The sequence below is a fragment of the Bufo bufo genome, chromosome 1, assembly GCF_905171765.1.
Source record: "Bufo bufo chromosome 1, aBufBuf1.1, whole genome shotgun sequence".
NCBI classification, from domain to species: Eukaryota; Metazoa; Chordata; class Amphibia; order Anura; family Bufonidae; genus Bufo; species Bufo bufo.
Window position 1 is genome coordinate 518,682,943 of NC_053389.1, and position 12,821 is coordinate 518,695,763.

At 41.5% G+C, this 12,821-nt stretch overlaps 1 protein-coding gene across 2 annotated transcripts in view; it reads left to right on the forward strand.

Annotated features, from left to right (window-relative positions):
- The window catches only part of CFTR (CF transmembrane conductance regulator), a 203,874-nt gene that overhangs the window by 72,079 nt on the left and 118,974 nt on the right, over positions 1-12,821 (forward strand). For both annotated transcript variants that reach the window (XM_040411444.1, XM_040411453.1), the window contains 2 exons: positions 4,993-5,085; positions 8,992-9,171. In XM_040411444.1, coding sequence (XP_040267378.1) covers positions 4,993-5,085; positions 8,992-9,171 — 273 coding nt within the window. The remainder of the gene's footprint in view (positions 1-4,992; positions 5,086-8,991; positions 9,172-12,821) is intronic.

Consider the following 12,821-nt stretch of genomic DNA (forward strand, 5'->3'; position numbering starts at 1 on the left):
AAAACTTATACATTTAAATATGTGCTCATTCTGACTTCAGTTTTACAGGTGGTTGGAATGTTATCATTGGTTGATAGCATTCTCTGTGTAAGTGTGTATACATAGATAGTTGTCAGTCATTGATAGTTGTACACAGGGGAGGTGTTATCAGTGATTAATAGCATTCTCTGTGTAAGTGTGTATACATAGATAGTTGTCAGTCATTGATAGTTGCACACAGGGGAGGTGTTATCAGTGATTGATAGCATTCTCTGTGTAAGTGTGTATACATAGATAGTTGTCAGTTACTGATAGTTGTACACAGGGGAGGTGTTATCAGTGATTGATAGCATTCTCTGTGTAAGTGTATATACATAGATAGTTGTCAGTCACTGATAGTTGTACCCTTTGGAGGTGTTATCAGTGATTGATAGCATTCTCTGTGTAAGTGTGTAGACATAGATAGTTGTCAGTTATTGATAGTTGCAGTGTCACGGCGCGATGTGGGTAGTAATCTCCACACTGAACGCAGGAGGGAAGGGAAAAAGTACTAGGCCTCAAAACTAGGAAAAGGGGAAAGGTCACACCTAGTGAATCCCTAAACTGAGCCCTGAAAACTATCAGTATGAACAGACCTCGATGGTAGGAATGTTCACATGCAGGAAACTAGAGCCCTATCTGACCCTAAAGGGCCCTGAAAATAATGTCAGGACAAAAGAGGACCTGTTCCTTCCCAGCTGAAGGAACAGGAGACTCCCTCAGGCCTAATACCAATACACTTAACTCTGAAGTATGTGGACGAGCAGGAACTCAGAGGAGAACCAAACACCAGCACTTCCACAACCAGAAAGGAGCTATCAACCACATAGCATGATGGGTGAGACTAAATAGAGGAGTTGGAATGACCACTTAAAGAGTTTTTCCCATCTTGCTATTTCATCCTCACCTGCAGCCAGCTCTGCTGTTCACTTCCTGGTTTCTTGCTTCTAAGGCTGGGCGGGCTTAGGCAGTTTAAGTTAAGGCCTGCCACGCCTCCTTATGACATCACACTGAGAACTCAGTCCTTGCATGTTCATTCATGTGGATAGTATGGCAGCCTGCAGTGTCTGTGAAGCCCATCCCTCCTGTTGGGAAATCATCACTCAGAGAGCCATGGGAAGTGAGCTAAGACAGTAACATGTGGCTGTCCTGCATTCTAATACAGTTTTACGCACAAAACCCATTCTGAGCAGCAAAACAATTCAGTTCTATACATCAGCCCAAAAGCATGTTAGCTAGTAGCCAAAGGATGTGTGCTTTTGCCTCCCCTAAAATATTATCATCCCCCACCCACCAGCATTGATGCAGATTTGTTTCCATTACAGCTCTACTACAGTTGTGTATACACCTTATACCATGTATCTGTATAGATGCATATACAGCCCTGCTACATCTGTCTTTCCCAGTCCCCTCTAGCACTGTGGCTGACCAGTTTCCTATACAGCTCTGCTACATCTGCCTTCCCCAGTCCCCTCTAGCACTGTGCACTGTGCTTGACCATTTTCCTATACAGCTCTGCTACATCTGTCTTCCCCTCCCCCACAAGCTCTGTGTTAGAACAGCTTTCAATACAGCTCCGCTACATCTGCCACTAAATAAAATTGTCCCCCAGCATCCCTCCACTAAATAAACTTGTCCCTGATTGTCCCTCCACTAAATAAAATTGTCCCCCAGTGTCCCTCCATTAAATAAATTTGCCCCCCAACGTCCCTTCACTAAATAAAATTGTCCCCCAGTGTCCTTCCACTAAATAAAATGGTCCCCCATTGTCCCTCCACTAAATAAACTTCTTTCCCATTGTCCCTCCTCTAAATAAAATTATCCTCCATTGTCCCGCCACTCTCCTCCGATCGTGATCGCTCCAATACACACACCCTCTATGCGGCGCTCGATACAGAGTCTGCGCTGCATACAGAGCATGCGCGGCTCTGTATCAGACACAGCAGTCAGGAAAGACGATATGCGCATGCGTGTCACCGGCCACCTGGGTGAAAAGGGAAAGCGATCTGCACAAGCGCGGCCCATAGATGCGGCCGTATCTATGGGTTGCCAAATGTCAGCAATGGGGTAAGAGTGTATTTCTCTAAATGGGTGCATTATAAAAAATAGAAGCTATTTGCAAAAATGATGTATGGCACCAGTGTAAACTTTTAAAAGATGATCTTTCAGATAGAAATAACCCTTTAAACTACACCTGAGACAAGAGGTGTGGTCATAACCAGCAACAACACAGAAACAAGTGAAACCAAAGAGGCTGTCAGATCGCATCATGTGCAGCCAGCCTCTTAGATCTTCTGAACCCTGTCACGGGAGAAACCGTGATATGTACACAGGGGAGGTGTTATCAGTGATTGATAGCATTCTCTCTGTAAGTGTATATATATATATATATAGCTGTCAGTCACTGATAGTTGTACACAGGGAGGTGTTATCAGTGATTGATAGCATTCTCTGTATAAGTGTGTATATTTATATATATATAGCTGTCAGTCACTGATAGTTGTACACAGGGAGGTGTTATCAATGATTGATAGCATTCTCTGTTTAAGTGTGTATATACAGTATATATTCAGTTGCAAGAAAAAGTATGTGAACCCTTTGGAATGATATGGATTTCTGCACAAATTGGTCATAAAATGTGATCTGATCTTCATCTAAGTCACAACAATAGACAATCACAGTCTGCTTAAACTAATAACACACAAAGAATTAAATGTTACTATGTTTTTATTGAACACACCATGTAAGCATTCACAGTGCAGGTGGAAAAAGTATGTGAACCCTTGAATTTAATAACTGGTTGAACCTCCTTTGGCAGCAATAACTTCAACCAAACGTTTCCTGTAGTTGCAGATCAGACGTGCACAACGGTCAGGAGTAATTCTTGACCATTCCTCTTTACAGAACTGTTTCAGTTCAGCAATATTCTTGGGATGTCTGGTGTGAATCGCTTTCTTGAGGTCATGCCACAGCATCTCAACCGGGTTGAGGTCAGGACTCTGACTGGGCCACTCCAGAAGGCGTATTTTCTTCTGTTTAAGCCATTCTGTTTTTGATTTACTTCTATGCTTTGGGTCGTTGTCCTGTTGCAACACCCATCTTCTGATGAGCTTCAGCTGGTGGACCGATGGCCTTAAGTTCTCCTGCAAAATGTCTTGATAAACTTGGGAATTCATTTTTCCTTCGATGATAGAAATCTGTCCAGGCCCTGATGCAGCAAAGCAGCCCCAAACCATGATGCCCCCACCACCATACTTCACAGTTGGGATGAGGTTTTGATGTTGGTGTGCTGCGCCTCTTTTTCTCCACACATAGTGTTGTGTATTTCTTCCAAACAACTCAACTTTGGTTTCATCTGTCCACAGAATATTTTGCCAGTACTGCTGTGGAACATCCAGGTGCTCTTGTGCAAACTGTAAACTTGCAGCAATGTTTTTTTTGGACAGCAGTGGCTTCCTCTGTGGTATCCTCCCATGAAATCCATTCTTGTTTAGTGTTTTACGTATATCGTAGATTCGCTAACAGGGATGTTAGCATATGCCAGGGACTTTTGTAAGTCTTTAGCTGGCACTCTAGGATTCTTCTTCACCTCATTGAGCAGTCTGCGCTGTACTCTTGCAGTCATCTTTACAGGACGGCCACTCTTAGGGAGAGTAGCAGCAGTGCTGAACTTTCTCCATTTATAGACAATTTGTCTTACCGTGGACTGATGAACAGCAAGGCTTTTGGAGATACTTTTATAACCCTTTCCAGCTTTATGCAAGTCAACAATTCCTAATCGTAGGTCTTCTGAGAGCTCTTTTGTGCGAGGTATCATTCACATCAGGCAATGCTTCTTGTGAAAAGCAAACCCAGAACTGGTGTGTGTTTTTTATAAGGCAGGGCAGCTGTAACCAACACCTCCAATCTCATCTCATTGATTGGACTCCAGTTGGCTGACACCTCACTCCAATTAGCTCTTGGAGATGTCATTATTCTAAGGGTTCACATACGTTTTCCACCTGCACTGTGAATGTTTACAAGGTGTGTTCAATAAAAACATGGTAACATTTAATTATTTGTGTGTTATTAGTTTAAGCAGACTGTGATTGTCTATTGTTGTGACTTAGATGAAGATCAGATCACATTTTATGACCAATTTGTGCAGAAATCCATATCATTCCAAAGGGTTCACATACTTTTTCTTGCAACTGTAGCTGTCAGTCACTGATAGTTGTACAGTACACAGGGGAGGTGTTATCAGTGATTGATAACATTCTCTGTGTAAGTGTGTATACAGAGATAGCTGTCAGTCATTGATAGTTGTACATGGGGGAGGTGTTATCAGTGACTAATCACATTCTCTGTGTAAGTGTGTATACATAGATAGCTGTCAGCCACTGATAGTTGTATAGTTGTACACAGAGGAGGTTTTATCAGTGGCTGATAGCATTCTCTGTGCAAGTGTGTATATATAGATAGCTGTCAGTCACTGATAGTTGTACACGGGGAGGTGTTATCAGTGATTTGATAGCATTCTCTGTGTAAGTGTGTATACAGAGATAGCTGTCAGTCACTGATAATTGTACATTGGGGAGGTTTTATCAGTGATTGATAGCATTCTCTGTGTAAGTGTGTATACATAGCTCTCCGTCACTAATAGTTGTATAGTTGTACACAGAGGAGGTGTTATCAGTGATTTATAGCATTCTCTATGTAAGTGTGTATACATAGATAGCTGTCAGTCACTGATAATTGTACATGGGGGAGATGTTATCAGTAATAGCATTCCCTGTGTAAGTGTGTATACAGAGATAGCTGTCAGTCACTGATAGCAGGGAGGTGTTAGCAGTGATTGATCCTTTCTAGTGAGTGATCACATGAAAATGTGATTCTCACATTGTCAGAATTAAAAGGTACAGTTCATGTGAATGGCATATAGTTTAATGATGTTAATAATAAATGTCAGTTAATATATTTCAATATGTTTAACAGGACTTTTTACAAAAAGATGAATTTAAGTCACTGGAGTACAACCTGACAACCACAGAAGCAGTAATGGAGAATGTAACTGCCTCCTGGGATGAGGTATGTATGTATGTATGTATGTATGTTGTGTATTTGAGAAAATACTGTATGATTGCATATGCCATTTTCCAGATTTTTCTTGCTGATTATTGCTATGTTTTGTTTTTTATAACAAAAAGAGAACTATATTTATAAATTTATAAATATGTCTTTTAGCTATCACAATATATCCTTAGGGTACAGCCACACATGTAGGTTTTGTGATGCAGTTTTTGAACTTAGGAGTGGATCATAAAAGAAAGTATTAAGGACATACACTACTCAAAAAGTTAGGGACATTTGGCTTGTGGGTCATATTTCAGTATGAACCTAAAATGCACTCTAACCTTTACAGGTGAACTTAATGTGACCTTCTCTAAACTTTTGAATGCACATGTCCAACTTTTAAAATGTTGCAGTACTTTTTGCACAACTTGCTGTTCTATAACAAGGAGCTTAATCGCAAAACAGATTTTTGATTCATGAATCGCCCAATAAATTTCCTGGTTCAATTAGAATTGGTATTTAAACAGTCCTCCTCATCATGCTGTACACATTTTGACATCATGAGACCAAGACGACACCTAACAATTGATTAACAGTACCTTGCTATTGCGAGGCTTCAAGCAAGATGTTCTCAGACAGAAGTAGCCACTGAGTTTAGAGCGTCACAGAGTGACATCAGCAGGCTGCAACAGAGATACAGAGAGACTGGAAGAGTCACAGAAAGGCATAGAAGTGGATGTCCTTTGGCAACATCCCACACTGATGACCGCTTAATTGTGAACAATGCCATGCGAAACCGGATGATGAATGCCACACAACTGCAGGCACGTTTAAGGGAGGTGATAGGCACGTAAGTTTCACCATTCAAAACCATTTACATCAGTGTGGTCTGCGTGCTAGATGACCTGCAAGGATACCTGACCACAGGCATCATCGTCTTTCATGGGCCAGGGAGCATTTACGCTGGACGAGGGACCAGTGGGTCTCAGTACTGTTCACTGATGAAAGTCAATTCATACTGAGCAGAAATGATGGCCACCAATGATTTTGGAGGCATCAAGGAGAATGTTATGCATCAGCTCCAGTTTTTCTTTGGTGGTGGTTGTGTTACAGTGTGGGCAGGTGTGTCTAGTTAATACAGAACTGCCCTATACTTTGTGAATGGAACAGTGACAAGCCCATACTACTTTAATAACACCATTAATCCAGTCATTGTGCCTCTGCATGAACAACACAGGCCTAATTTCATCTTCATGGACGACAATGCGCTAGCTCATCAAGGTTGCATCATTAGGGAACGGCTGCTGGAGATTGGGTACCTCAAATGGAGTGGCTTGCACTTTCTCTAGATCTGAATCCCATGGAAAACCTAGGGGATCAGCTGAGTCGCTGCGTAGAGATTTGTAACTCTGTACCCCAGAACCTCATTGACCTGAGGGCCGCCCTTCAAGAAGAGTGAGATGCCATGCCTCAGCAGACAATAAGTCAACTTGTGAACAGCATGAGATGTCGTTGTCGAGCTGTAATTGATGCTCAAGGCCACATGAGAAGTTATTGAGACATTAACATTTTTTTGTTGGGGTATACCCACCACTGTTGTTGGCATTTGTTTCAATAAATTGTTAGGTATGAGGCAGTGGCTAACATAGAGAAGGAAGGCCCCATAGCAAGGATCAAAACAGGCCCTTACACAGGACAGAAGGGTTTCTTCCTAAACCCTTTTCAATGACCTTTGGGCCATGTTTTCCACTGCCTCATTTGCTAAAAGTTGTTCCTTTAGAGGGTAGAGTCCTGATCAAGTTTTCACCTCCAGTAGAAGAGTAGATAATCCCCTCTTTCCCTGGGCCCCATAGCAGACGTTCATGATATAATATCGCCATAGCATGAACTTTTTACATTTTCCATAAATTTCAAGCCAAATATCCCTGACTTTTTGTGAGTGGTGTATAAGACTTCTCCTCTTTTTTTCTAAATCCATTCATGGTTTTCGGTTCAAAAACTGCATGAAAAAAATCTGCATGTGTGGCAGTGCCCTTACACATGTAATCCTGCCCTGGTTATATTATGGTTAAGGTTACATTCATACGACCATCGACGATCAGTTTTACATGGCCATTTTGCAACTGTGTGTGCATCCATTTCCTGGACTTCTATGAATCTTAAAGGATAACTGTCATATTTTCATAAAAAAATCAATGTTAGCATATGTTACTGCTGCTGCAGCATTATGCATAAAGCAATCTTTAGTTTCTTCACTTACCACTGTTTTCCTAGAGTTTTCCCCTTAGTTACGGCTGTTTTGAATCCTACATTATGAGGATCTTCTCAAGATGGGTCCTCTGCCAGTTCTCTGAGGCCAAAACTGCATTCCTTCAGGTCACATACCAACTTGCTGTAGCCAGCAGCTTCCTGCCAGCCAATCAGATTGGATTACTGAGAAACACGCCTCCTCACTCTGAAGCCTAATGCAGGCATGCAGTGTGAAGGACCGCCCCTCTGTCTTCCTAGCCGGAGACAGGTGAGCCATAGTAACGGTCTTTTAAGGGAGCAGTGGAAAGGCACAGGAGACATTAATGAAAGCTGTTATTATAGGGTAATTACAGATCTTTTGGCAATCATTGACAGACTAACTGAGGTATACATGTCTAGCTCTAATAAACTAGCAAATAAAATAAAAAATTACATTTATCCTTTAATGACCATTTTGCACTGGTTTTTAAAGGGTTTCTGTCATCAGAAAAATTGTTATGTATCTGGCTGACATTAGCGATGTGCTAATGTCAGCAGAACATAACTGTATGATTTTTAACTCCCTGCCTGCCGCCGTTCCCTCAAAATAAAGACTTATAAAATATGCTAATGAGCCTGTAGGTGCTAATGGGGCGTTGCTTCAGCACCTACAGGCTCCGTCTTCTCACCCTTTGGCAAGCCCATGTCCAGTTGATTCACATTCTAGTTCTCCTCAGTGCCCTGTAAATCCCGCGCCTGCACCGTCCCGTTTAGTATTCGGCGCAGGCGCAGTGAGTGAAGGACGCTCTCCTGCTGCCGGCTTCACTCACTGCGTCTGCACCGAATACTAAACGGGACAGCGCAGGTGTGGGATTATACGGGCACAGAGGAGAACTAGGACGTCAATCAACTGGACATGGGCTTGCCAAAGGGTGAGAAGACGGAGCCTCTAGGTGCTGCAGCAACGCCCCACTAGCATCTAGAGGCTCATTAGCATATTATAAAAGTCTTTATTTTGAGGGAACAGCGGCAGGCAGGGAGTTAAAAATCATACAGTTATGTTCTTCTGACATTAGCACATTGATAATGTCAACCAGATACATGACGATTTTTCTGATGACAGAAACCCTTTAACGTCTGATAAAAAAAGGCCATTAAAAACAGATATAGTTCATTGTCTTTTTTTTTTTTAAACCCTACAGTACACTCAGTATATCATTCCATAGTGCCACAGTATATATAAGTGCACCCACAGGGTGCAACAGTATATATAAGTGCCTCCCATATAGTGCCCAAGTATATAAAATGACCCCCACATAGTGTCCCATTATATAATGGCCTTCCCATCCCCTCGGGTAGTGCCCACAGATCCTTTTAAAAAAAAAATGTCACTTCATGCACTTGCACATGAGGGGACACTTGCTCCGCACTGAAGGCATCAGGACATGACACTACCAGCATCTTGACATCAGGTCCTGCTGCCTTCTGTGTGGAACAAGTGTTCCCTCGCATCCAAGTGAATCAAGTATTTTTTATTTTAAAGGATCTGGCATCACTGATGGAAATATGGCTGCAATCCATTTTCACAGTTTTTTCATAGCAGGCACTGTCACAGAATAAACTCAAATGCATCTTTACATAAATATTAATCTCATCATTAAAATCATTGTTTCTTCTACTATTCCCATACAGGGTATTGGAGAAGCTTTTGGGAAAGCCATGCTTGAGAATGGAGGCAGTGGTTCTAAGGAAGACCCCAATCTGTTTTTTAGTAACTTCTCATTGCATGTCACTCCTGTGCTTTCTAACATAAGTTTTACTCTGGGAAAAGGACAACTGCTGGCAGTCGCGGGTTCTACAGGGTCTGGAAAGGTACTCAACATTGTTATGTAATATTTTCTGTTTTTTAGCACAAGAAATGTATGCGGTCACATTGACAGCCTTTGCTCACATGCATGGTTTTTGTGTCTCTGTACTAAAAAAAAACACTGCAGATGTGCAGCATTAGTGCCTAGTGTGCACATGTACGGTAAGCAAATACATTGTCCTCTACCCATGTTTCCTGTTGCTTATAGTGCTCTGTACATAGATTATCAACATCTCATACACATACACCCTGGGGCCTGTTTCATAGCAAGCAAATTAACATATCAGTATCTTTTTTTTTTTTTTTTTGCATTTTGGGAGAAAATCAAAGTACCCTCAGAAAATTCACAAACATGAGGAGAACACACTAACCACATGCAGATGTCCTTGGTCAAAAAAACATGAGAAGAACACACTAACCTCATGCAGATGTCCTTAGTCATATCTAAACCCACGACAACAGTGCTAACCAATGAGCAAAAGACTGACAAGTCTATATCCAGATGACATTTTCAATTGTATTGAAAAGCTTAGGCTCCTGTGTATTCAGAACCCACAAAAATCATGAAAATGAGCATACAATTTTTGTTGTAATGGAGATCTGTGAGACAGATTTGGATATATGGGTTACATTTTGGATTTCTCTTCATAGTAAACATTTAATCTGTTTGAAGAAAAGAAAGATAAAAAGAAACTTTATATAGGTCAGGTCTCTGCTTTTTCTGATAAAGAGCTTAAAATCACCTGCAAAGGACTAAGTTAAATTGATACTTCCATGAGAAAAGGATATATATTTTAAGCATACCTCCAAATTAAAAAAAATTAAACACATGAAAAGACAAGTAAATTAATGCCCATTCAATATACTGTATATCAAAAATATTCCTGATGATGATGTATGCTAAGAGAATTGATTGAAGAATCAGTTCCCTTAGATTTTAAGTGGCCAAGCTGAAAAAGAAAGGGGGTGCAGTCAACACAGTCTACCCAGATGATGCCGATTATCAGCAGCACATATCTGTGTGTAATCAGGGATGTGCTGCTGGTATTGAATAGAACAGAATGAGGGAGGAACGACTTTAGTAGCGGCCTTTGTAATCAGCCTTTGCAAAACGAGCGCCAATGGATGTGTAATAAAAAATTGTGCAGTTTAATTCTACCTTGAGGAAATGTTAGTTCAGTGCAGGTCTGATCTATCTAATGTATTCCTGGGTTAACTCGGAAGTGAAAAGCAGTTAGCCCTAGTTAGTCTATAGAATCTGTTTCCCTAGGGATACATCAGAGAGATAGTGACTGCACTCCAGCTACTAAACTAACAGTTTCTTACTGTGAAGACGTATGCTCAACTTTTTGGATGGTCAAAGAGGGACATTTACACCTCATTATGTGAAAATAAAAAAGTTATGGCTCTAGGAAGACAGGGAGTAAAAAAACAAAAATGCAAAAATGGAAATTGTCAAGGTACTAAAAGGGTTAATTACCTTTAACCTGCTGTATGTCTCCTCTTTAAATTCACTGCCTGTAAGGATACTAAATGAAAAAAACCTAAATTTTATTAATATATATTTATTTAAAAACCTAACCTGGGTGAAAAGCCCACTTTATCACAGGCAAATCCTTCTATGCAACTATACAAAGCCCATCCACAAGTGGGGTGTTAGTCATATAGCTCCCCGTCTGGATGCTTGTCGCTCGGTATAACCTGGCATTCGGTAGTGAGGGGTAATGAACAGATTTAACCCCTAGATCACCATTGAGGCCCATTAGAAACCATAGAAGCAACACAAAAAAATCTATATAGTTGGGCAAATGGTGATGGGCATATTAATGCATATAATGCACAACTAAGGGATGTCCAGCCCTGAATGGAAAAATCCAATGCCCCAACTAGTGGCCAAATTACCGGGCCATGTAGCGATATGTAGTCTGACCTCTAATAAAATGAAACTTCTCTGTGCTCAGTATGTCTGCAATGCTCGACGTGTTTCTCCAGGATGGACCTGGGTCATCAGGAGCATCAGATGTTAAGATCACTAACTAGTGTTAGAAATTAATCAGCGTAGTCTGTTGCGGCCACAACTGATGGTGTGTGGCTGCAAAAACAAAAACTAAGTATCTATCAAGATAATTACAGACTTACAGACCCTGGAGCACTACCTGAAGCACAGGATAGTGCCACGGGGTCTGCACATTCCACTCCTTCCAGCAGTGAGAGTCCGATTCACCTAATTCAATAAGAGGTGGGAGAAGGAATCAGTTGATTCATCTTTGCTGCTGATCTCCTTACTGCTGGAAGAGGAAAGGGTTATATTTGCCAAAAGTAAAACTGAATTTCAAGAGAGCATTGAAGCACCAAGAAAGTTTAGCACCAGCCCTGATTATAAGAAAAAGAAAGCATCATTACAGCAAACAGTGAAGAGGTACACGGCAGAGCTCAACGAGCATAAACATTCCCAATTTATAAGAGATATCAACGACTTCAGAAAGGGACGGATCCTAGACTTTGGAGCCAATACATCTAAGGCCCTTGAAGTCAAGACAGAGCCGTCGTCATCTGAAGGAGAAGGCGAGACACTGCTAGAATCTAATAGTGCCCCATTTAAACGCTTCACGTCAAGGGGTAGACGACCCAACCAGCGGGGTCGCTTGAGAGGTGCCACAAGAGGTGGCGATTTTTTAGGGAATCCCCCATCGGTCTCGGATTACCTATTACGAAACCGGGGGAACCAAAACCAACTGTGAATAGGCACGATAGTTCCTCAGATGACTTACAGGTCTTCAATCTTTCTCATAGACAGCTATCTGAAGAAGAATATACTATGCTGAATAAGGGTCTGTTTTTTGTTCCCACTCACAAATTTGATCTGTTTGAATGGGTGAAAGACATTGATTTTTTTTGGCGGAAAATTAAAATGGAAAAAGTTTTTTGCTACCCATGATAGACAGGAGGCGGCGGCCTTGGGGATAGATGTGGGAGAACTGACAGATGTTAGAACATTTGCGGGTCTGCTGGACGATGGTAAAAGGGATAGGGGATCTGGACCCTTAACTAACCTGCGTTTGTCCCCTAATAAATATCCGCCCTTGAGTGACAACACTCCAGTTGACACATTCCTCAATGTGGTAACAGACCAGCTCTTCAAAATAAACAGCGATATGAGTGGAAAGAACAATTTAACGTCTGAGGAATTAAAAGGTCTGCGAACTCTCGAGTCTGATGACTCAATTGTGATCAAGCCCTCGGATAAAGGGGGCAACATCATGATACTCGACACGGATGATTATAAAAACATGTGCGAAAGGGTACTGGGTGACAAAAATTACTATGAGATCCTCAGCAGTAATCCCCCCACGGGATATAAGAGAGAACTTAAAAATCTAATGGATGGGGCTCTCCAACGGGACCTCATAAACAGGACTATGACTTTTGTTACCACAATATCCCCAGATGGCGTGTTTTTATTGTCTACCTAAGGTCCATAAGGGCCTAACCTTGTTAAAGGGCAGGCCAATAGTATCTGGCACAGGCAAAATCTGGGGGTATATGTAGATACAGTTCTTAGATCCTTCGTCTCAGCCCTACCATCCTATACAAGCGACTCAATGGACGTTCTTAAAAAACTGGACGATATCCAGATTGACTCACATTTCTTGCG